This window comes from Panthera leo, chromosome D2 (assembly GCF_018350215.1).
Source record: "Panthera leo isolate Ple1 chromosome D2, P.leo_Ple1_pat1.1, whole genome shotgun sequence".
Classification (NCBI taxonomy): domain Eukaryota; kingdom Metazoa; phylum Chordata; class Mammalia; order Carnivora; family Felidae; genus Panthera; species Panthera leo.
The window spans coordinates 54,089,684-54,115,419 of NC_056689.1; the positions used below are offsets into that span (position 1 = coordinate 54,089,684).

The window sequence follows — 25,736 nt, forward strand, 5'->3', positions numbered from 1 at the left end:
AAAGGCTGAGGAACTATTCCAGACTGAAATAGATTAAGGAGACTTGACAACTATTTGCAACATGTGATTATGGTTTCTGAACGGAACATAAAGAACATTATGGGGACTTTTTGATGAAACATTAGTAGAAATAGGGATTGAGTGGTTCTAATGCATCATTTAGTTTCCTGATTTTGAAATTTGTATTATGGTTATGGGAGAATTGCATTGCTTTTAGGAAACACATACCAAAATATTTCAGTTTTGGAATTTTAGGTCAGCAATTTTACTCAAATGTTCAAAATAAATAAAATTCTTTGTATATAGTTCAAACTTTTCTATACCCTTAGGGTTATTAAGAGTAAATATATAAAATATATATATATTATATATATATTATATATGTATATATAAAATATATATACATATGAAACCAGCAATGGGCTCATATCTAAGCTAAACAAACCCTTCACAAAAGAAGAATTGGCATTGCCAATGGACATCTGAGAAAGTGCTCAGCAACATGAAGCTTCATGGAAATGTGAATTAAAACTACAATGAGTTATTAACATACCTGTCAGAATGGCTAAAATGAAAATAAGCTGAATATATTTAGTATTGCCAAGAAAGTAGAGCTACTGGCAATCTTATCGTAACATTTTTCAACCATTTGAATAATTCTTTGGCAGCATTTACTAAAAAAGAACACCTGCATTGCCAGCAATTATACTTGTAGATTATACTGAACAGAAATCCAATACATTGGGATACAAAAAAGCCACCTATAGGAATGTTAGTAACAGCACTATTCATAATAGCCTCAGACTAGAATCAACCCATGTGTCCATAGCAATGCAATGGAAAAAAAAACTGGAATAGTTATAAAATAAGACACTGTAATAAAGCCTACCGAGTGCTATCTACAACATCAAGTGAAGAAACTCGATACTAAAAAATAATGTATGATTTCATTCATATGAAGCTCACAAACTAACATTTTGCCTTATATAAAGGCAAAAACTAACCTTTGATGTGATACTGGACACATTTAGAGAAGGGGAAGGTACTGAATAGGAGGAGGCATAAAGGGGCTTCTGGGGTCCTGGCAAAATTAATTTTCTTGGCCTGTGTGTTGGTTTCACTGTGTATGTTCAGATGATAATTCACTGAGCTGAACTTTTAGAACTTTATATTCTGCTTCAATGAAAGGTTTATTTAAAAAGAAGTAATTTTTTCCTTTTTTTAATTTAATGTTTATTTTAGAGAGAGTGCATGAGCGTGAGTAGGGGACGGGCAGAGAGAGAGAGGGAAAACAGAGGATCCAAAACCGGTTCTGCACTGTGATGTGGGGCTCGAACTCAGGGACTGTGAGATTATGACCTGAGCCAAAGTCAGAGGCTTAACTGACTGAGCCACCCAGGCGCCCTTAAAAAGAAAAACTTTTTTTTAAAGTTTTGTTTTTAATGTTTTGTTTTATTTTTGAGAGACAGAGACAGAGTGTGAGCAGGCAAGGGGCAGAGAGAGAGAGAGACACAGAACTTGAAGCAGGCTCCAGGCTCTGCGCTGTCAGCACAGTGCACAACATGGGGCTTGAACCCACCAATTGTGAGACCATGACCTGAACTAAAGTTGGACGTTCAACCAACTGAGCCACCCAGGCATCCCAAGAAGAAACTATTTTAATTAACACTTCTATCCTGAGGTCTATAGTACTCTGACTGTGGAGGGCTTTATGCTGATGCCTCCCTGACCATCTATTTGGGCAGTGATGGGAAATCACTTCAGTGTGTGGTGTCCCTGAACTGGGACTTTTTTTTTTTCTTTTTTTTTTTTAGGTTTATTTTGAGAGAGAGTGAGCAGGGGAGAGGCAGAGAGAGAGGGAAAGAGAATCCCAAGGAGGTTCTGCATTGTCAGTGTAGAGCCCGACATGGGGCTTGAACTCATGACCATGAGATCCTGACCTGAGCTGAAATCAAGAGTGGGATGTTTAACCAACTGAGCGACCCACGCACCCTAAGCTGGATTCTAAGTAAAGGTCTTATACTTGATGGGCTGGTGATACTTCACCTCACCAAGTCACCAATCCCTTACTCCAAAAACTAACGTAGGTATTACACTAGGGATTTCTGATCCCTTCTATCTTGAATCATCTGTCACTCATTTTGTAAAAAGAGAAAGGGCGAGGCAGGAGCCTCAGCAAGAGGGAGGAGGAGCAAAGGGACACCCATCTCCCAAGTAATAAAATGATTGCTTTAAAGAGAGCCAGGGGGAGGTGGTGCCTGGCTGGCTCATTTGGTAGAGTGTGTGACTCTTGATCTCAGGGTCATGGGTTCAAGTCCCACCTAGGGTGTTGGAGCCTATTTAAAAAAAGAAAGAAAAGAAAAAAAGAAAAAAAAAAAAACTATGGAGTTCATTAGGTAGTGTGGCTCTTTTAAATCTAGAGGTATGTGAGTCAGCAAATTTGCCTCTGCCCTTGATAAATTATGAAGGTTCACCAAGACCTGGACTCAAATGCTAAAGGTTACAAATCTTTTCTGACTCCTGTTTTAACCAAACTGTGCTGCCATAATTGACTCAAATGTTTATTTAAAAGTCACTGGGTGGGGTAAGTGCTGGCATAGTGAATCATACTCAGTATATATACATTCAATAAACATGGGAAACTTGCTTGAACTGAGTGTTTTTCTTATATGGAAGCACGCACCTCTCAGGGCGTGTGGGGCCTGAGCTCTGCCACCTGCAGTCTGTGTGTCCTTGGCAAAGGAGCTAAAACCCTGAGGCCCAGCTCCCTCAGCCCTAAAATGGAAATAATTTTATCTTAGGCAAAGGTAACTGAATGTATCAAAAGAGAGATGATAGGGGCTTCTGGGTGGCTCAGTCGGTTAAGCGTCTGACTTCAGGCCCAGGTCATGATCTCACAGTTTGTGGGTTCGAGCCCTGCATTGGGTTCTGTGCTGACTGCTCAGAGCCTGGAGCCTGCTCCAGATTCTGTGTCTCCTCTCTCTGCCCCTCTGCCCGTTGTACTCTGTCTCTCTCTGTCTCTCTCTCTCTCAAACATTAAAAAAATTAAAAAGATGACAGATGTGAAAATTCCATAAATTTTCAATATTCCTGTAAATATGAGGGATAAAACATCGTGTGAGTGGGGTCTTGGTAAAACTTTAGTAAAAGAGCTTGGAAATATCTGCACTAGTCAGTTTAGAACAGATATGATATTTGCAGAACATCCCTTTGTACAAGCATTACTATTAGTGATCTGATAACGTACATGTCTTATTCCAGTGATATCTAGATCCTCATGACCACTGAATGTCATCTGTTCAGGTCTGCATGTTGTGTTGGTTCTGTGGGGTTTTGTTTGTTTGTTTTGTTTGTTTTTAAGATTTGATTTTTAAGTAATCTCTACACCCAATGTGGGGCTGAAACTTCCAACCCTAAGATCAGAGTCACATGCTTTACCAATTGAGCAAGCCAGGTGCCCCAATTCTATGCATCTGTGTAGTGAATCCCCTGGTTCCCATTCCCATTCACTGAATCCATGCCTTTTGTTTTAAAGTCTTCCATTTCTTGCCATGCATACTTCATTCCGTTATTTCTGACAATGCCAGGCCACAAAAAGCAACAGAAGCAGCTATGTCTGGAGGTGACTGCGAGGTGGGGGAAACCATAGCTTCTCAAGTCTTGCTCCCTAAGTTCTGAGATTGGCTCTTTTTTCAGTTACCTGAGCAAGTTTTACCTCTGCGGTTATGAAGAAGGGAGAATCCCTATCTTTTATTTTTTTCTCTTGAGAACTTACAGCCCTTTTATCCTTGGAATCAAATAAATAAAGGCTTCTATTTAGTGAAGTCTATTATTTTGTGAACAGTCAATGAGGTGTACATACAGAGGAACTAATGCTTTGGGGCTTGATTTTGTTTTCCTATCATTGTTGAGGCAACCGGTGGATCGTATGTATCACATGTAGGCACAGTGGGCATCAAAAGATCTCAGTTCAAATCCCCTTTTTGTCACTTATGAGCTGTGCAACACTGAATGGGTCTCCTGTTGTCTTCAAATTTCCCTTTCTCCATTTGTAAAATTAAAATTAAAATTCCTTTTTCCAGTATTTGGGGGAGCAAGAGTTTGATGGTAAATATGGTATTTATGGTAATATGGTAAATGTAAAAAAAAAAACCCTTTGGATTGCAAGTAACTTGTTCTGTGAGTGTTCTGCAAGATGCGCAAACATTTTTAATAAATTTTAACTTGATAAATGAATGATGTCTTGCAATACAAGTAGTTAGTGACACTGAATGTCACATGATCACAACTGAGACAATGGTTCTCTCTCTCTTTCTCTCACTGTGGGGTTGTGGATGATCACCAATGCAATGTCACATTTCTGTGAAATCCTCAAAAGGAGGCAAAAGCAAGTGTCATTGGATAGGTTTCTTGTTAAAATTGCATGAAAAGAAAGATTCCATTGAGCCAATAGATATCACTGATTCTGTTAGTGATGGTGAAAGTTGTCCTACACAATAACCCTCCTCTCTCTTGTCTCCCTCCTACCAGCCACAAAGGTTTTCAAAGGTAAGTGCAGGTTAATTTATTTTCTTTATATTTTGTATTTTCTTTATTATTTTGTATTATATTACAGTACTGTAATCATTTTTGTGTGAATATTTTTGGATTGTGGAACAAATTATCTGAGTTTCCATTATTTCTTATGGGGAAATTTAGTTTGATATACAAGAGCTTTGGATTACTTCCAGAACGAATAATGCTCCCAAACCAAGGTTTTACTGTATAAACTTACTTGTTACATGTTTGGACATTTAAGAGTTACATTACCTAGTTTATGTTTAAATACTTGTAATGTTAGTACAGTACACTAAAATATTTCAAAAGGCTTTCATTTTCTAGGACAAAATATACTATAGTGTTTGATAAAGTATTAAAGGATAAACTTTTTTATATGCAAGGATTTCCCCCCCAAATCATAAATTCACCAACTGGTCATTACTCAAAATCCAGAATATTTTTCAGTTTTTGTGATTAAATAATTTACTTCACTGGCTCTCAATCAGAACCATCTAGAGTGTTTAAAAAAAAAAGAAAAAGAAAAAGAAAAACATTCCCTGGGCTCCAACCCAGACGTTTTAGAACAGAATCTCCAGGGCATGGCATTAGAAGCAAAAGAAGAGTAAAGTACCCCATACTTTTATCTTTATCAGTGGGCCAAAGTCCCTTTAGATGAAAGTAAATCTAGCTGATTGGTTACCTTATAAATACCACAGGTGGAATTAGCAGTGAGTGTACAGAAGCTTTAGACTTCAAGCTCACAGTTGTCTAAGAAGAGAACACTTCCATGGATCCACTTGTGATTCTGGTGCTCTGTCTCTCCTGTTGGCTTCTCCTTTCTCTCTGGAAACAGAACATTGGGAAGGGGAAGCTCCCGTCTGGCCCTCATCCTCTCCCTTTTATTGGAAATATCCTACAGGTAGATGTGAAGAACATCGGCAAATCCTTATACAATGTAAGTATGCTTTATGCTCCTCCAGCAGTTTGCAAAGGGTATGTACATTAACCTCTGCTTTTAAATAAAATATCTTTACGAAAATATATTAAATTATAGTATATTAAAATAAAAACATCAAGATATATCTATAAAGCAAATACTCCTTGCGGAGTATTGTCAAGAATAGTGGAATAAGGGGTGCCTGGCTGGGTCAGTCAGTAGAGCGTGCGACTCTTGATCTCAGGGTCATGAGTTTGAGCCCCACAATGGGTGTAGAGATCACTTTTAAAAAATAGTGTAATAATGTTTTCTATGAATAGAGAAATATTTAGGTCGTTCTTTGGTATCATCAAAATAATCAAATGGCAAAAGCAAGGAATGTTGCTGCCCTTCTTTGTTTCAGAGACATTTGGTATGACTTCTGGCTGGAGGTAAACGGTAAGGGAGGTAGTTTGTGATTGGAGATTTCATTCGAGAAGTCATCTACTACATAAACTGTGTTTTATTCAGAATAGTCATGAAAATTGAACTCTGAAGAAGCAAATTGTGCCTGATGTCAAGGAAGTAGTTTTGAATAGTAGTTCATTTGCATGAGTGAATGAAAGAAAAAAATCCTTGGGGCCAGCTGGATGGTAACAGAATCCCTTTGGATTCTGTACAGAACTGCTGTCTGTACCCCAAGAATGCTGCAAGAAAGAAGCAATTCTCCTTCTATGAGATGCTGGCCTCTGTGATGCTTGCTCTCTTTTTATGTTAGTAATACCAGCAGATCTCAAAGTGGAGTGGGCCTTAGCATCATCTGTGGTGATTTTTAAAAAAAAATACAGAATTCTAATGTCCATCGTAAGGCTACAGAGATGGAATCTCCAGGGGATGAGCTTTACAGATGATCCTGAAACCATCAGCTGGGTATTGGTCCCCAGGTAGGCACTGGGGACTGGTAAATTGCTCAGGCATCAGAGGTCTGCCAAGCAGGGTTGAAACTGGGGTGTTCTGTTATTAGACACTGGAAATATATAGGAAATTCTTTGAACTTCAGTCTCTCTATACAACAGGGTAAATAAACCTCGCTCAAGGTGTTGATGTGATGGTTAGTTGTAATAATCTGAGTAATAATAGTCTGGGCCATTGCCTGTCACATCAGTGGCCCTCTCTATGTGTCAGCTGTAACAATCTTATTTATACATAACATCCAGAAATAGGTGAAGCTACGTTTGGCAGAATAAAAACATCAACAATATGATGATGATATCAGGTTTAATCATGCACACACACACAAATGCACAAAATATAGCCAAACTGTGACTTCTTTGGGTAATAATATATACATTTTCTTTGTGTTTCTCAGCTCTCAAAAACCTATGGCCCGGTTTTCACTCTGTATTTTGGCATGAAGCCTGCTGTTGTGCTGCATGGATATAAGGCAGTGAAGGAAGCCCTGATTGATCTAGGAGAAGAGTTTTCTGCAAGAGGAAGTTTCCCATTAGCTGAAAGAATTAATAAAGGACATGGTAGGTGTGCTGGTATGCAGGTTCAGCACTGGTTATGGGAGTAGGAAGGATGGAAAACAGGAATTTGAAGGGTAACTCAGCAGAACTTGGCCCATCTACAAGGCTTCCTCCTCCTTGCCTAGGACCTCTGTCCCAGTTTCTGTCTTCCCTCTGGTAGGAATCCTTTTCGCCAATGGAAAGAGATGGAAGGAGATGCGGCGTTTCTGCCTCATGACCCTGCGGAATTTGGGGATGGGGAAGAGTGACCTTGAGAGCCGAGTTCAAGAGGAAGCCTACTACCTCATGGAAGAGTTGAGAAAAACCAATGGTGGGTTATTCTATAACTCTGACCTTGGCAGGCTGTTTGTTCTCTTGTCTACTGATATCCTTGGAAACATTTCAGCCCTTTTGTGGAGGAGAAAGGGTGTGCAGCAGAGAACCAAGGGACGTTTTGTGTATCTATGCTTGTTATGTATGTCCTTCCATGACCGTGCATAGGCTGTGTATACAAAAGGTCATTTAATCCTATTCTGTCCCAAATTTGTTAATTTCCAAATCGTTATGTCATGAAGGTAGAACGTTTGGGGAGTCATTTTTTCAAAGAGTTAGAGAACAATGTTTTTCTCATAATGTATATGTGCATTACCTGTTTCAGAACATGTCACCAGGGAATACTTGTCAGGTGGACACAGTGGAAGTGACCTCATCACCCCCTGATGGAGCACATGTAACAAGTGACATGTGCTTTTACTTCATTGGTCTATATGTGTTTGGTCAGCTTCATTGATCTGTCCGAAGGTTTCTTCCCAGGCCCATGTCTACGTTTCTGGCAGTAATGATACTTTTTTTATGGTTGTAATTCCCCAGGCATCTTTAGTGCAGCCCTTATCAGTTGTGATTTCCCTATAAACAGCTATTTAAAATTTTTTTTAATTTAAAATTTAAATTAGTTTCAAATGTACAAGTTAGTGATTGAACACATTCATTACCCAATGCTCATCACAAATGCCCTCCTTAATCCCCATCATCTGTTTAACCCATCCCCCCCCACCTCCATGCTGGTAACCATCAGTTTGTTCTGTATAGTTAAGAGTCTGTTTCTTGGTTTGCCTTTCTCTTTCTTTTTTTTCCCTCTTGCTCATTTGTTTCTGAAGTTCCACATATGAGTGAAATGATATGGTATTTGTCTTTCTCTGACTTATTTCGCTTAGCATAATACACTCCAGCTCTATCCATGTCATTGCAAACGGCAAGATGTCATTCTTTTTGATGGCTAAGTAATATTCCATTGGTTATATATATACCACTTCTTTATCCATTCATCAGTCGTGAGCACTTAAGCTATTTCCATAATTTGGCTATTGCACATAATGCTGCTATAAACATCGGGGTACATGTATCCCTTTGAATTAGTAGTTTTGTATCCTTTGGGTAAATATCTAATAGTGCAATTGCTGGATCATAGAGTAGTTCTATTTTTTGAGGAACCTCCATACTGTTTTCCAGGGTGACTGTAAACAATTATTTTTAAATTACCAGTTTGAGTTATTTAATGTTGCTCGCTAATCTGTAGTATTATTTAATATATGTTAAGAAATATATGCTATAGCATAATCCTGAAAATTACACAAATACCAAGTTATAAAATGATTTATTTAAGTTTCAGCTATTAATAACTCTTTACTCTGCCCCCCTTATTAGTTGACTTTCCTTATATTACTCTCCTTTATAGTCTATTAATCATGTTTCTAATTTTCTCTATTTTGTAATGTTTTGACATCTTAGAGGCCTTGCAGAACCAGGGAACAACCTCCCCTCCCAGGGGTAATGAATTACTAGATATAGCAAACATCTTGTCTTAGAGCATGTCTTTGATTTGTAAATCAGCCTATCCACAGCCCATACCCCCAGCTGCCTCCTTTACCAAGTTCTCACACACCAAGCCAATACTCTCCCTGCTCTAAATCAACGCAGGGCCAATTACTGAAGAGCTGGGGAACACCCCTGTAACCCAGAGCCCTCTGCAACTGTTCAAACTATCTGATCCTAAATGTACTCAGCATACCTACCCTGCCTTGCTCACTCCTTCCCATGAAAGCCCCAATGAAGGCTCTGGCCCATGCTTTCCCTCTGTTCCTTCTGCCTCCTCATCTACCTTGGTGCTTCCCTCTTGGGAACTCTGAGTAACAAACTATCTTTTCAATTGCTATCTTCTCCTGATCTACTGGCCTCACGATCTAAATAAAAATTCCAGGTGCATTTTAAAATCATTGGATTTGGGTTAGAACTTATATGGTAATTATTTTACCCCCCTCTGTCAGCTCCAGTGACTTATGAAGTGCTTGTCACAATGAATCTGATTTTCACTGTGGATTTCAAATTACCCTGCTTTTTAATTCTCTCTCTAAAATGAAGCGAAAGATTAAAAACCAAATTTTAGCTGTGAATCAATCTCTCTCTCTCTCTCTCTCTCTCTCTCTCACACACACACACACACATACACACACACACACACACACACACAGAAATCTCAAGGCCTTCTTAAATTTATCCCCTACCTTCTAGAATAAGTTTTTCCAAAAGCTTACTGTCCTTGAGTGTTTCAACTGAAAAGGAGTCTGGAATAGGAGCAGTTAACTAAACATGTTTCCTATTTTTTAATTCTGTCTCATTTCTTCCTCGTTTTTGATTCTGGTCACCTTAATTACATTGATGATGTGAATTTGGGGCCTTTTGCATATAAAGTTTATTGATCTTTTGATTATAGCAATTTCATTTAAATATTTCCCACTAAAAATATAAAACTTTTCCTCTGCTTTCATTTATCTGTAAAATGACAGAATTGACTTAAATGATAGTCCAAGTAAAAAATTTATAGCAACTATACGGGCTTCTGCTAATGGCTATATATAGTAATATTCCAGAATTCCACAAGAGGGCAGGCTGTCCAAATAAATGTGGGGCCTGATGGACACTATTTCCTAGAGAAGAAAATTATTTTTTTCCATATTGCAATAAAGAAATAAAAGGACTCTATTTATTGCCTTTTCTGTTTTTAAAAAAAATTTTTAAGTAGGTTCCATGCTGAACGTGGGGCTTGATCTCATGAGCCAGCCAGGCGTCCCAGGACTCTTTATCAAGTTCATCTTTTTTGTCTGCTTATCTGTGACTTAAGTTTGAAATAAAGATTTCTTATTTTACTTTTATTTTAAGCAAATTGTATTGTAATTTGTATTCATTTGTGTTAGTTTTCTTCTCATATAATATGAATAGCTTTTGCTTTTTTACATTCATTCCATCCAGTATCTGCATTTTTCCATAATCTTCCTTTCTCTAATCTTTTCCTCTGCTGATTTTACACATGGGTCACTTCAACTATTCATTGTACATAAAAGGTTTCCAGGTCCTTAGTCATTTTTTCTCTTCCTTATATGAGTGCTAATTGCAAGCTTACCAAACAGGTGTGATTCTTCATTCATAACCTGAATCATTACGTAGTTTTTAAAAATTTATTTTTATTATTATTATTTTTAAGTAATCTCCACACCCAATGTGGAGCTTGAACACACGACTCCAAGACCAACAGTTGCATGCTCCATGTACTGCCACGCACCCCTCTTAGGTGTTTTTAAAAGTCGCTTCTTGGGGCATCTGGTGGGCTCAGTCAGTAAAGTCGGTCTTGATCTCAGGGTCATGAGTTTAAGCCCTGCGTTGGCTAAAAAGTAAAAGAAGGGAAGAGAGAGAGAGGGTGACAGGAAAAGAGGGAGGGAGGGAGGGAGGAAGGAAGGAAGGAAGGAAGGAAGGAAGGAAGGAAGGAAGGAAAGAAGGAAGGAAGGGACTTCTTCAAATTTGTTTCTTTTGTTCTTCAAAGTAATAGTCCCCTTGGGTAAAAATCAGGTAAACAAATGTAGTGATATACGAATTTGCGTGTCATCCTTGTGCAGGTGCCATGCTAATCTTCTCTGTATCGTTCCAATTTTAGTATATGTGCTACTGAAGCGAGCACCAAATGTAGTGATATAAATGGAGTATTTGGAAAACTACTATTAAACAAACGAGGATGGAATGGGCTTCACATTAAAAAAAAATTTTTTTTTTACATGTATTTATTTTTGAGAGACACAGACAGAGTGCAAGCAGGGGAGGGGCAGAGAGAGAAGGAGACACAGAATCTGAAGCAGGCTCCAGGCTCCGAGCAAGCTGTCAGCACAGAGCCGGACTCGGGGCGTGAACCCACGAACCAAACTGTGAGATCGATCATGACCTGAGCTGAAGTCCGATGCTCAACTGACTGAGCCACCCAGGCAGGAATGGACTTCACTTTTAAGGGAAAAGTGACAAGTTGATTTTAAGCATACTAAAATTTTCACCGATAAAGGGATTGCTAGGTAGATATTGCTTTAGAGGTTCTAAAATTACCTTTATCTGTTATCAACAACAAAGACTTTTATATGTATATTTTAATGCTATTTAATAAATCTTTCCTATTCTTTTTTTTTTAAATCTCTCCTATTCTTTAGCCTTACCCTGTGACCCCACTTTCGTCCTGGGCTGTGCTACCTGTAATATGGTCTGCTCCATTATTTTCCAAAATCGTTTTGATTATACAGATCAGACTTTACTTGGCTTCCTGGAAAGATTTCATGAAAACAGCAAGATTTTTAGCTCCTCATGGGTCCAGGTGAGGTCAAGATCCTCTCTTCCTGAGAAGCTACTTATACTGTTTTGTCCAAGTCCAAAATTCTGTATGAACCATGCTGTGAAGTGAATGAAAACTAGACATTTTGGATGTTATAATGTGGTAACTGTGGAAATCAGATTCTTCTCCCTTCTTGAGATTTGTTTTGTTTGTTTTGCTTGCTATAGGTTTGTGCTATTGTTTTTTTTGTGTTTTTTTTTTACTTTTTTTAATGTTTTATTTTATTTTTGAGAGAGAGAGAGAGAGAGAGAGAGAGAGAGAGAGAGAGACAGAGTACAAATGGGGGAGGGGCAGAGAGAGAGGGAGACACAGAAGCCAAAGCAGGCTCCAGACTCCAAGCTGTTAGCACTGAGCCGATGTGGGGCTTGAACTCATGAACCATGAGATCATGAGGCTCGAACTCATGAACCATGAAATCATGACCTGAACCAAAGTCAGACGCTTAACGGACTGAGCCACCCAGGCACCCCCGTGTGTGCTGGGTTTTTTGCTTTCTATAGGCTGTAGATGTTTATTTAGTGACTTTTCTGAACTGTTTTTGCTAAGTCTCTTGTCATGTGCGGTCTCTGAAATCTCTGTTCCTTTAGCTTGTATTAAGCTAATGTTTTGATGGAAGTTTCCTTGAATGTGAGGAGCTGAAATGAAGGGAGAAAGAGGGGGTGGGGAGAGAAAGGGAGGGGGAGAAGGGGGAGAAAGAGAGAGAACTGGAGGGAAGAAGGGAGGGACAGAGGAAGGGAGGGAAAGAGAGGGAGGGAGGGAGGGGGAAGGCAGGAAGGAAGGGAGGGAGGGAGAGGGAGGGAGGGAGGAAGGAACTAATGAATTTTTCCAGATTGGCTCTGTGCTGGGACACTCCTTCAATGCTTTCATCAGACTGTTTTCAATTCTTTCTCAGCTTGTGCTGAGCCAAGATCATCCAGAGGTGAAAGCTTAGGGTCTTCTGAGGTCTTTTCTTAGCCTATGTCCTGCTTTCTAAACTTTTTTTTTTTAATTTTTGTTTAATGTTTATTTATTCTTGAGAGAGAGAGACAGAGTGTGAGTGGGGGGGGGGAGCAGAGGGAGAGGGAGACACAGAATCCGAAGCAGGCTCCAGGCTCTGAGCTGTCAGCACAGAGCCCAACGCGGGGCTCAAACCCACGAACCGTGAGATCACGACCTGAGCCAAAGTCGGATGCTTAACCGACTGAGCCACCCAGGCGCCCCCTAAACTTTAAATTCCTAACTTCCTCAGTATACATGGGTGCTTTTGAATGCCCTAATTTCCAGAAGTTACTCTCTCCTCAGCTTTTCTTCCTAGGATTTTGATGTTGTATCCTATGCCTTAACTAATCTTTGCCCGAGGAGGCTATGGGTTATTCATTTGCCTTACAGAGTTTTGGAGACATACCTACTGCTTTTCCACCCTGAGTTCTAAGTTAGATGAGACAAAGACCAGAGCCCTTCAGATTGCCCCAGAGAAGTGGCAACAGAGAAAACATTTTTTTGTGAGGATGGTCAGCTCTACTCTTTCTTGAACTAGAAACCAGAGACCCATGCAAGAAGCTGCTCTTGTTAAGACCCCTGCCAAACTGAGGAAAGAGGTGGGACAAGGACAAATTAAAAACTTCACAAAGCTTTCCCGCCATTTTCAAGTTACCTTTTTCTTAATTCAGCATTCACTTGATTGCTTTGTTTTCTAGAGTTCAGACAAGTTGATTCTCATGGTTTTTGCTAAAATTTTCAGCCTTTTTTTGAGAGGGACCTACCTTTGGAGCTGTCTACTGTGACATTTTCACCAGTTATACTCAGTGAAGTGAATTTTTGAATACCGAACTCCTGCCCAGGGCAAGCGTCCTGGAGTGTGCATCTGAGAAAGATAGTTGAAGCCTTTATTTCACAGACAAGAAGACAAATGTCCAAATATGGAGCTGGTGCAATTCAAGCCCATTTGTTCCCTGGTCTGTGATTTTTCCACTAAACCTCAAACCTCAGTTTCCATAAGCTACTTGGTGACTGCCTGGAAACATGACCACATCACTCCATGGGCATGCAGGCCCCTGCTGGAAGGTTCCCATTGCCCACAAGGTTTGTCCTCCACTCACTTAGTGACCTCTTCATCACATTACTTAACAGAAGTATGCTAATTTAGGAAGGAAGAGAATATCTCCTTTAAGAAGAGAAAACGTTTGGGACCACAGATGCTACCAGGGAACACTGACTAGGGAGTAGCTTTGTGCTATATATCAAGTTGCCCAAACTCCCTTAACTTTGGTCTTCATCTATAAAATGTGAATCATAGTAATTCGTGTCATTCTATATTTCAAGGTTGTAGGGAGGAATTAATATTTAAAAAATGAGAGAATTGGGGCACCTGGGTGGCTCTGTCACTTCAGTCAGTTGAGCATCCAACTCTTGATTTTGGCTCAGGTCATGATCCCAGGGACATGGGATTGAGCCCCACATTGGGCTCTGTGCTGACAGCACACAGGGCCTGCTTGGACTTCTCTCCCTCCTCTCTCTCTGTCTCTGCCCCTCCCCCCACTTGCACCTGCACCTTCTCTCAAAATAAATAAACTTAAAAAAAAAGTTTCTCTCTCTCTCTCTCCCTTTGCCCCTCTGCCCTGCTTGTATTCTCTCTCATTCTTTCTAAAAATTAAAAAATAGGCATGCCTGGGTGGCTCAGTCGGTGGAGCATCCAAACTCTTAATTTCAGTGCAGATGTGATCTCATGGTTCATGAGATTGAGCCCCACATCGGGCTCTGTGCTGATGGCACAGAGCCTCCTTGGTGTTCTCTCTCTCCCTCTCTCTGCCCCTCCCCACACTTTCACTCTCCCAAAATAAATAAATAAACTTGAAAAAATAAACTCATTTAATGTCGTAGACTCTGGGTCTAGAGTTCTTTCTTGCCCAGCAAGAAAGCAGGACACAGGATTAAAATGCGAGAGATGACTAATGTCCTGGAGAAGACAAGAGCCCCGATTAAGGGTCCTTGCTCCATTTTATTAGGATCAGAAGGCTTACAAACATGGTAATGGACGTGAACAAAGGGACAATGAAACTGTGAACATTAACTCATGGACATGAGCGAAAGAGGGGTTTGAAGATATGTGGAGTTAGGGGTTTGGGTCAATACAAAACAAAGGTTTTTTACAGCAGGCGGAAGGTTGTTTACAGCAGACGTGAGGCACCACTTATCTAGCAAGAAAGAACACTAGACCCAGAGTCTACGACAATTTAAAAAATTAAAAAAATTTAAGTTAAAAAAAGAGAGAATTGACATAAAGATGCCTTAATACTATGAGGTTGATGTATGTGTATAGGAAATTATTATTATCTTCCATCATCTGGTCAGAGTTTGTTCCCGTAAGTATCCCTATGAGCATTAGACAGTTACTTTTATATGCACATTAAATGCTTCCCCAGAAGATAGAGACCCATTTTTTTCTTCATCTCATTTCTTTAATGTTTTTAATTTAATAATTAATTTTTTTTTTTTTTATCCTTAAGATCTACAATAGTTTCCCTGCTCTCATTGATTACCTCCCAGGAAGTCATCGCAAAATACTTAAAAATTTTACTTATACATACAATTATATTTTAGAGAAAATCAAAGAACACCAAGAATCCTTGGACATTAACAATCCTCGGGATTTCATTGATTACTTCTTGATCAAAATGAAACAGGTAAAATGTTGATGACAGATCATTTATTTGCCTGCATTTTTGGGGTTCACTGATTAGTTCTGTACTTATCGGGGATGTTTCAATAGGCAAGAAATGCTTGGCCAAACACTTTAGGTTCTTATGTATGCATGGATCTGGACTGAGCATCATAGAAGATCTAAGATTGAATTGCTAAATACCTGGAATACATGGAAACTGTTTGTTAGGTTTCTACCTGAGAAGAAAGAGAATGTACACTTGTTTTGAGGGTTGATGTAGATCCTCAAATATTTGCAATAAGGAATAGGGGAGGGAATTTCAGATTGGTAGAGTGGTATGATGAGAGGTTCAGGGGTGTGTATTGTCAAAGAGATTGGATGGATAGAAGAGAAAAGTCTTTGCTGAGTGTAGCCAAACATGAATTTGGACAGATACAGAGTTGCACATTGGTGTCTGTCAAGTAACTGTAAACCTGAGTGTTGGCATGACAAGTTTTGATTTTATCAGGTAGGTGTATGAGCCACAAGAGTGGAATGCAAGTAATTATTGGGGGAAATTATCCTGGGAGCCCTGGAGAATGATCTGTATGATAAGAATGAGACTCCAGAACCAACTGTGAGATTTTTCATTTCTTTGGACTTTGGCTTGATAAGAGTCTGGACCATGGAAATACAGAGGATCCTGAAATCAAATCAAATTGTTCATCTTGTCACATCTCAGGGATCTATAGAGACTGGTTTTAGTTGGAGGAGAGGATAAGTAGGAACTGTAGGGGAAATTTTAGTAATAAGAACAGATACAGCATTTGAGAAGTTTAACCAAGGAGTGAAAGATTTAGATAATAAATCTGAATGAGTGATAGGATCAAGTTGGAAATCATGTGACAACAGTAATGTAGATGACATAAGGACACTTGTGGAGGTACAAAGTCCTCTTTGAACTGGGGAGAGACCAAATCCAGAATGTATCCTAAGGAGCTAATTCTAGAGAAGGAAATTCCTTCATCTGAGGCCATCATTATTTTATCTAATCACCTTGTAACTCTGGGCAGAAATGAGAAACCAGTTAGTAAGCTAAAATGGCAAGGAGTCAAAGGTGCCCATGAGGGTGACTGTCAAAGAATTGTCCATGCATGTCAATTGGACTGCTCAAATCATGTATTCTGGGTGGAATGAAGTGAAGAAGACAGAATGGTTTGAAGAAACTGGAAGAGGGACGAAGCAAATTACTTCCACCCTCTTCTTTCTCTACTGATAGGGCAATTATTTTTATCTCTCTGGTGATCATCTGATTTGAGAATCTGATTAAAAAGTATGGACATTTGGGGTACCTGGGTGGCTCAGTCGGTTAAGCATCCGACTTCAGCTCAGGTCATGATATCACGGCTCATGATTTCAAGCCCTGAATCAGGCTCTGTGCTGACAGCTCAGAGCCTGGATCCTGCTTCAGATTCTGTGACTCCCTCTCTCTCTCTGCCCCTCCCCTGCTAATGCTCTGTCTCTCTCTGTCTCTCAAAAAATAAATAAATGTTAAAAAAAATTTTTTTTTTTTAAGTATGGACATCTTCCCAGAAGAATGCACCTACATGAATTTTTTTTTTTTTTTCACATATTTTGAGGAATTTTCTTAATGCTGGGAAGCCTCTCCACTGATCCTGGGCTAATTAAGGCTCTGACATCTCTCTTTCAATTAACAGTATTTCCTTAATACTATATTTTAAAATTGCATTGTTCCTCTGGTCTTCATCATAGTATTTAAATTCTATCTTATTCCTTTTTGTTGTTGTTAACATCTTCATAGAGTATAATTTACATACCAAACCCTTCACACATTTCAAGTACAATTCAGGAGTTGGGTATTTTCAGAGTTCTGCAACACCACAGCAATCAATTACCAAACATTTTCATCACCCTGAAAAGAAGCCCCATACGCGCCATCAGAAATCTCCATTGCCCCTGAATCCTCCCTTCAGGCATCACTCCTCTACTTTCTGTCTTTATAGATTTGCTATTCTGGATGTTTCATATTAATGGACTTCTACAGTATGTGGTCTTTTGTTCTAGCTTCTTTCACTTAACATGTTTTCAAGGTTCATTGATGTAACTTATATCAGTACTTCATTCCTTTGGTTGAATATTGTTCTGGAGTGGCTATGCCATATTTTATATATCCACTCATTGGTTGATGGACATTTTGGTTGTTTCTGGTTTTCTGGTTATTATGAATAAACTTCTATGGACATTTGTGTACACGTTTTTGTATATACAAATGCTTTAATTTCTCTTGGGTATATACCTGGTGATAGAATTGCCGGGCCATATGATAACTTTGTATTTAACCTTGGGAGGAAGTGTGGTGGGTCAAAGACCTGAATGTAAGAGCTAAAAATGTAAAACTCGTAATTACAAGAAAACTTAGGCATAAAATTGGCTAAAATTGATAATCCATTTGTATGTAAGCACTGATTCTTTAAATTCACTTCAACAGTAGGAAATGCTAAAAATGGTTTATTAGTGCCCTATTCTTTTTCCTCGCTTTAGAGTGATTTGGGGTTGGCAATGTTAGAAAACTGTGTGAAGTTGATGTTACTGGTGGGTCTAGTATAGTACAGCTATTGAGTGGGTTAAGCCTGTCTTAATGGAGTTGATTACATGTTAGGCATGCCACTGGTCACTTGGGGATTATAAAAACCTTATTAAATTAATGCTGGTCTATAGGAAGGGATAGGAAGAAATTATTATTATTATTATTATTATTTGTATTTTAGTGACCTCCATAGTAAGTATTTCAAATGGCCCTATGGTTATTATCGACTTTGTGTCATCCTTACCTTAAACCAACTTCGGTTGTCCTTGTGAAGTGCTTTTGCTCTCCCAATGTACAGTTTATGAGACCTCTATTCAGTCAGTCTCTTATCCTCAACATCTGCATTTCCCCTACACTCTCCTTCATCCCTTATGAGCAGTTAATGCTTAAATTTTCTGTCTTCATGTCTGTAGTATTTCTTCTATCTCTATATCCCCATTAATTCCTGTACTTGTTTCCTACTCCAAGTTGCCTCCTGCCTCACATCTAGAATAATCTGTTCTAGGATGTGCTGTCATGTTAGCTTTTGCACATTTTCAACCTCATAATGAGATTTTAGGCAATATAGAATCCACGTAAATTCTGTAACAGAAGAAGAGAATTGCAAATTCTCGATCTTGGTTTATACCATTTTTTGAGATATTGCTCTAATTTACTCATTTCTCTCTATTCAGATTGTGTTTGCCTACCTACAAAAGAAAACCCAATTAAAAATATTTTAAGAAAGTGTAGTGGGTTTATTTATCTCATGTACAGCGAATTTCATGTAGAGCAGTCCAGGACATGTACAGTAGCTCTGAAGTATCATGGACTCAGGTGCCTTCTATTTTTCTTTAGCACACTTAGTGTGTAGGCTTTATGTTCATGCTCAAATACTCGTGTTTCAAGATGATGTCTACACCACCACCACCACCTACATATCTGTGTTTTGAGTAAGAAGAAGGAAAGAGAAAGTAGCATCCATAGGCCATTGGTAAGAAATAGATTGCTTGGCCAATGTAGCTGCAAAGGAGGCTGGGAAGTGGAATTTGTAGGCAAGCAAGGGATAAGGAATAGGAAATGAAGATTGGGTCAGCTAATGCATACAGTTTTCCATACCATACAGTTATTATTTTAACACTGCCCTCTCCAGTTTCTAAGTTTGCTTCCCTTGATAACAATATGCTATTTGGGATTTATTGTAATGACATGTGCTGGCAAACCATCAAATAATGGCGTTGAATAATTCCTAGGAAAACCACAGTCAGCAGTTGGAGTTCACTATTGAAAACTTGATAGCCACTGCAAGTGATTTGTTTGGAGCTGGGACAGAGACCACAAGCACCACCCTAAGATATGCTCTCCTACTCCTGCTGAAGCACCCGGAAGTCACAGGTACCGCCAGCATGGTAGGCAGGGTGAATTTCAGAAATGATGTTGAGAAGACACTCGTATGGGCTTCCATCTTGTTTCTCTTAGAGAAGCTTCATTACTGAAATTCCTGTGCCACCAGCTCTAATTTGTCCAAATATGAAAAAGGGAGATAAGTGAGGCAAATTCACACACTAGCAGAGGATGACTGAGAAGTGAAGACAGTGTGAGCAATAATAGCAAAAGCAGAAAGCTATGGATTTTATCAACAAAAAGAACTTTGGATAAATGTCTAGATTTTATGGGAAAGGATTTATAGCAGGCACGGCCAGCATAAGTTGAATATCAGTTTTCTTAAAAGAGGCCACTTTGAATGGTAGGTGTGTTCTTGGAGAAATCTTTCCTGGGGTTGCTGAGTCAGTTGAGCATCTGACTCTTGGTTTCAGCTCAGGTCATGGTTCCAGGGTCATGGGATTGGGCTTTGCATCGGGCTCCATGCTGAGTGTGGAGCCTGCTTAAGGTTCTCTCTCTTTCTCTCTCTCCCTCTCTCAGCCTCTCTCCTCTGCTTGTGCTGTAAGAAATGAAAGAAAGAAAGAAAGAAAGAAAGAAAGAAAGAAAGAAAGAAAGAAAACAAGGAAAGAAAGAAAAGAAAGAAAAAAAAGAAGAAAAGAAAGAAAAGAAAGAAGGGAAGGGAAGGGAAATATTCTGAATATGCAGTTTTCTAATGGTAAGGTAGGGAAGATGGGAACTATGTTTGTTGAAGTATAGCAGAAACTTAGTGAGACGGCTTGAGAAAATTTCCAGTCTGGGAAGTATTTTAGAAGGTTAGATTTATAAAAGATACATGCTATTTAGACACAATGTGGTTTAAAGGATTTTTTTTTCCCTTTTAATTTTTTTTTAACTTTGTTTATTTTTAAGTAAGCTCCATGCCCAGAGCAGAGCCCAATGCGGGGCTTGAACTCACAACCCTGAGATCAAGACCTGAGCTGAGATCAAGAGTTAGACACTTTAACCGACTGAGACACCCAGGCACCCCATTTTTTTCCTTTTTAAACAACTATATTTTTCCACCTTTTTGAGATATAATTAACAAGTAAAAATTGTATATACTTATAGTATATAATGTGATGATTTCATATACATGTACATTGTGAAATGATTACCACAATCAAGCTAATTAACATATTTACCATCTCACATAGTTACCTTTTGGAGGAGGAGGGTATGGTGACAACTCTTAATATCTACTCTCTTAGCAAATTTCAAGTGTACAATAAAGTATTAATCACAGTCACCATGTTGTACATTAGACATCCAAATTTATTCATTTTAAAAGTTTGAACCCTTCGACCAATATCTCTCCATTTCCCCCACCCCCAGCCTCTGGCAGCCACCATTCTACTTGCTGCTCCTATGAATTTGACTTTTTTAGATTCCACATATATGTGAGATCATGCAGTATTTGTCTTTTTGTGTCTGGCATATTTACTTAGTGTAGTATCCTTTAGTTTCATCCATGTTGTTGCAAATGCCAGATTTTCTTCTTTATTGGCTAAATAATATTCTGTTGTTACCCTTTTCTTTGTTCATCTATCAATGAACACTTAGGTGTTTCCATATCTTGGCTATTGTGAATAATGCTGCAATGAACATGAGAGTGCAGAGATCTCTTTGAGATACTGATTTCCTTTTCTGTGGATATATGCCCAGAAGTAGAATTGTTGCATCAATGTTAGTTCAGGTTTTAATTTTTTCAGCAACCTCTCTACTGTTTTCTATAATTGCTGTACCAATTTACATTCCTATCATCAGTTTACAGGGTTCTCTTTTTTTCTGCATCCTTACTAATATTTTTTATCTCCTGTCTTTTTGATAATAGCCATACTAACAGGTGTAAGGTGATATCTCACTGTGGTTTTGATCAACACGTCCCTGATATTCAGTACCTTTTCATATATCCATAGGCCATTTGTATGTCTTCTTTGGAAAAATGTGTATTCAGGTATTGTGCCCATTTTATTTTAGGTTGTTAATTTTTTGCTATTGAGCAGTATGAGTTTCTTATGTATTTTGAATATTAATCCCTCATCAGATACATGCTTTGCAAATGTTTTCTTCTATTCCATAGGTTACCTTTTCATTTTATTGATTGTTTCCTTTGTTGTTGTTGTTGTTTTTGAGTAAACTTTAAGCCCTATGTGGAGCCCAAACTCACAATCCCGAGGTCAAGAGTCTCATGCTCTACTGACTGAGCCAGCCAGGTGCCCCCGTATTCTACCGTTTTGATTACTGTAGCTTTGTAATAGGGCTTGAAATCAGAAAGCACGGTACCTCCAGCTCTGTTCTTTTTTCTCAAGACTGCTTTGTCTATTCAGGGTCTTCTGTGGTTTAGTATGAACTTTAGGATTTCTTTTTCTATTTTTGTGAAAAATGTCATTGGAATTTTGGTAAGGATTACATTGGAGTAGATTACTTTAGTTAATATAGGCACTTTAACAATATTAATTCTTCTAATCCATGACCACAGGATATCTTTCCATTTAATTGTGTCCTCTTCAATTTTTTATCAATGTTCTATAGTTTTCAGTGTACATATCTTTCACCTCTTTGGCTAAATTTGTTACTGAGCATTTTATTCTTTTTGATGCCATTGTAAATGGAATTGTCTAATTTCTCTTTCAGATAGATCATTGTTAGTGTATAGAAACACAACTGATTTTTATATATTGAGTTATATCTTTCTACTTTACTGAATTTGTTTATTCCAACAATTTTTGGTGAAGTCTGTAGGATTTTCTATATATAAGATCATGTCATCTGCAAACAGACACCATTTAACTTCTTTCTGTTCAGTATGGATGCCTCTTATTTATTTTTCTTGTTTAATTGCTCAGGCTAATCCAGTACTATGTTGAATAAAAGTGGCAAGTGTAGGCATCCTTGTTTTGTTCCTAATCTTAAAGGAGAAAACTTTCAGCATTTCACCACTGAGTATGATGTTGTCCTTGGCTTGTCATGTATGGCCTTTATTATATTGAGGTACATTCCTTTTATATGTAATTTGTTGAGAATTTTTTTAATCATGAAAGGATGTTAAACTTTGTCAAATGCTTTTTCTGCATCTACTGAGATGATTATATCATTTTTGTCCTTCATTCTGTTAATACAGTGTATCATATTTATCTTTTTGAGTATTCTGAACCACCCAGACATCCCAGTGATAAATCAAGCTTGATCATGGTGTATGATCCTTCCAGGGTGCTGTTGAAGTCAGTTTGTTAGGGTTTTTTGTTGTTTTGTTTTTGTTTTTGTTTGAGAATTTGATCTGTGTTCATCAGGAATATTAGCCTTTTCTTATACTGATGTCACACTTCTAAAGGAATTTTATTATTTCAGAAGTCTGAGTCCAGAAAAATGGTGTTTGCGACAACAATTTCTTTTTGGGTCAATAGTTTTTATCTTTTGCGAACTAAGAACAACTTAAAAAATGTTTTTAAAACTTCAAGAATATTCTGGTTGTGCACAGCAGATCAGTTATACACATGATTTTCTGAATCAGAATCCCATTGAAATGATGATAAATTAATTATAAATGAGCACTACTGTTTCAGTTAGAGAAGAGAAGCACAGCAAAACAGTTATCAAATCTTCAACAAATTTCTAAAGCATAGAGAGTGAATGGAGGGCTGATAACCATCTCAGGAGGGAGATTGAAGTTGTAAGCTAAATGTCAAAGAAGGAAGATTTAGTCTGGGAAAACAAGCCCCTACAACTACATAAGGCTCAGTATTGAAAGAACCAAATCTCAAGAAAGGTAGAGGGAGATTGGAGTAGAAAACAGGAGGCTCTCCCTGCCTAGGTTCCTGCTACAACTTCTCTTAGCAGGTAACTGTTTTCCCTCCACAGAAAAGGGAGCTCACTCTCTAGAGAAACTGAACCTAAGAGACCTTGCCCTCAGGGACACTTGGCAGAGACAGAGAAAGAGTGAAGTGTAGGGCTGAAAAAGAAAGACTAAGTAATAGTTTACTTGAATTCTGAGACCCTTAGCTCCTTTCTCTATCCTCTTCCTAAAATTCAGCAGCCAGATATAGACCTCAGAGAATGAACAACTCCAGAGAAAAGACCTCCCTCTTCTGCCATCTAGACAGAAAACTCTCACCAAATTCCCAGCAAAGTGAATGAAATAATAATATCCTCCCTAAGACAGAGGGTCATGGAATTACAGAACACCATGATTAAAGAAAAATTCGTAAAAACTTTCAGAGATAAATAAAGTACTGTATGGCATTAGAATTCTCAAGAGCAACTATATCCTGAGTATTAAAGGATATTTTCAGATCTACAAGTTGGCAAAAAACTTACCCTCTGATTTTATTTTCTTAGAAATACACTGGCTCAGTCAGTAGAACATGTGTCTCTTGATATCAGGGTTATAAGTTTGAGCCCCACTTTGGGTATAGAGATTGCTTTAAAAAATTTTTTTTAATTAGGGGCGCCTGGGTGGCTCAGTCAGTTAAGCCTCTGACTTCAGCTCAGGTCATGATCTTGCAGTTTGTGGGTTTGAGCCCTGCGTCAGGCTCTGTGCAGATAGCTCAGAGCCCAGAGACTGCTTCAGATTCTGTGTCTCCCTCTCTCTATGACCCTCCTTTGCTCACACTCTATCTCTGTCTCTCTCTGAAAAGTAAATAAACATAAAAAAATAAAATAAAATAAAATTTTTAATTAAAAAAAATATACTAGAGTGTATGCTCTATGCAGACGTCTGAAATCAAGTCAGAGGAAGTCATGGGCTCCAGGAATCAGGAGGTCTCATGTAGGAGAATGGAAGTGAGAATGTACTGGGCACCAGGCTTAGAAAATATCCATTTCAAATTGGACTAGGTGGACAAAGCAGATGTGAGAGGACATACCCAAGAAGAAAAGAGAAAGGATCAGTTATTTGAGGTTTACCAGTAATTAGAAAAATTATTACTAGGAGTTTGAAACATCTACCTGAGCAGTTGCCATAATTCTAAATTAGCATCTAAAAAGTAGGAATTGAAATAAGCAAAGAATGTACAAATAAAACCAAGAATGTACAAAAAATGAAACATAATCATAGTTGTCACACTTATGTAATATTTATTATAGTCATAATATAAACAATGAATATTGAGATAATCAGAAATTATATGAATATATTGGGGAAAATGGAACAAGGGGAAGCATGTGTGTGTATGTATCTGTCTGTGGATGTGTGCATTTTGTATGAGGTGAGGGTTGAAACATAAGTCCTGATCTCTCTTACCGGAACATCATTAGACATTGTCTAAAAATGAGTAAGTTGTGGGGGCACTTGGGTGGCTCAGTCAGTTAAGTGTCCTGCTCTTGATCTCAGCTCAGGTCTTGATCCTCATGGTCATGAGTTCAAGCCCTGCATTGGGCTCTGTGCTGGGCATGAAACCTACTTAAAAATAAAGAAATAAGGGGCGCCTGGGTGGCGCAGTCGGTTGAGCGTCCAACTTCAGCCAGGTCACGATCTCGCGGTCCATGAGTTTGAGCCCCGCGTCAGGCTCTGGGCTGATGGCTCAGAGCCTGGAGCCTGTTTCCGATTCTGTGTCTCCCTCTCTCTCTGCCCCTCCCCCGTTCATGCTCTGTCTCTCTCTGTCCCAAAAATAAATAAAAAACGTTGAAAAAAAAATTAAAAAAAAAATAAATAAATAAAATAAAGAAATAAAAATAGAATAAAGAAAAAAATAAAAAATTAGTAAGTTGAGAAATAGGAATAGTCAATATTTAGAAACGTGAAGCATAAATTTCAGAAGAAACTGCTAGAATCTTTCAAATCTTTCAAAATCTCAAACCTTTGGGAAATGTGAGGATGAGAGAAGATATCATTGTAAGGTCCAAATAACTATACACATACAACATACATACAGTCACACAAACCATACATACATACACATCAGTTATAGAATTTGATTTTTAAAACATTATTTTGATATGAAAAAAATACTTAATCCCTGTTTTCCTTTCTTTGAGGACAGTGATTTCTTGAGTTAAAATGTACTATTAACCTATGCTTATCATAGGTGTGCACAGATTGATCTCAAAGCCTAGCTTGTCTGGAGTCATATGTGTCAATATTACGGCAACTCTCTCAGATGTACTTCTGGGCACAGAGCCGATGTTTATGATGATGTTGGAATACCTTCAAAGTGTTCAGATAACCTGAGTTGGCATGCAAATGTCTATGCATTTTTCACTTTTTTCATCAGTCTTATTTGTGTTTTATCAGCTAAAATCCAGGAAGAGATTGGCCATGTAATTGGCAGACACCGGAGCCCCTGCATGCAGGACAGGAGCCACATGCCCTACATGAATGCAGTGTTGCATGAGATCCAGAGGTACATTGACCTTATCCCAGTCAACCTGCCACATGCAGTGACCCGTGACATTAAATTCAGAAACTATGTCATCCCCAAGGTAAGAGATATTTCTCCTACACTGAC

At 38.5% G+C, this 25,736-nt stretch overlaps 1 protein-coding gene and 1 non-coding gene across 2 annotated transcripts in view; one reads left to right on the plus strand and one right to left on the minus strand.

The window, feature by feature from the left end:
- Positions 1 to 4,951: 4,951 nt before the first annotated feature.
- LOC122202356 (cytochrome P450 2C41-like) overlaps positions 4,952 to 25,736 on the plus strand; it is a 34,365-nt gene continuing 13,580 nt past the window's right edge. The window contains exons 1-7 of the mRNA XM_042908683.1: positions 4,952 to 5,494; positions 6,825 to 6,987; positions 7,145 to 7,294; positions 11,487 to 11,647; positions 15,151 to 15,327; positions 19,125 to 19,266; positions 25,523 to 25,710. Coding sequence (XP_042764617.1) covers positions 5,327 to 5,494; positions 6,825 to 6,987; positions 7,145 to 7,294; positions 11,487 to 11,647; positions 15,151 to 15,327; positions 19,125 to 19,266; positions 25,523 to 25,710 — 1,149 coding nt within the window. The 5' untranslated portion in view covers positions 4,952 to 5,326. The remainder of the gene's footprint in view (positions 5,495 to 6,824; positions 6,988 to 7,144; positions 7,295 to 11,486; positions 11,648 to 15,150; positions 15,328 to 19,124; positions 19,267 to 25,522; positions 25,711 to 25,736) is intronic.
- Positions 10,866 to 10,972, minus strand: LOC122202854. The gene has a single exon (XR_006194911.1). It is a non-coding gene; the product is annotated as a U6 spliceosomal RNA (small nuclear RNA).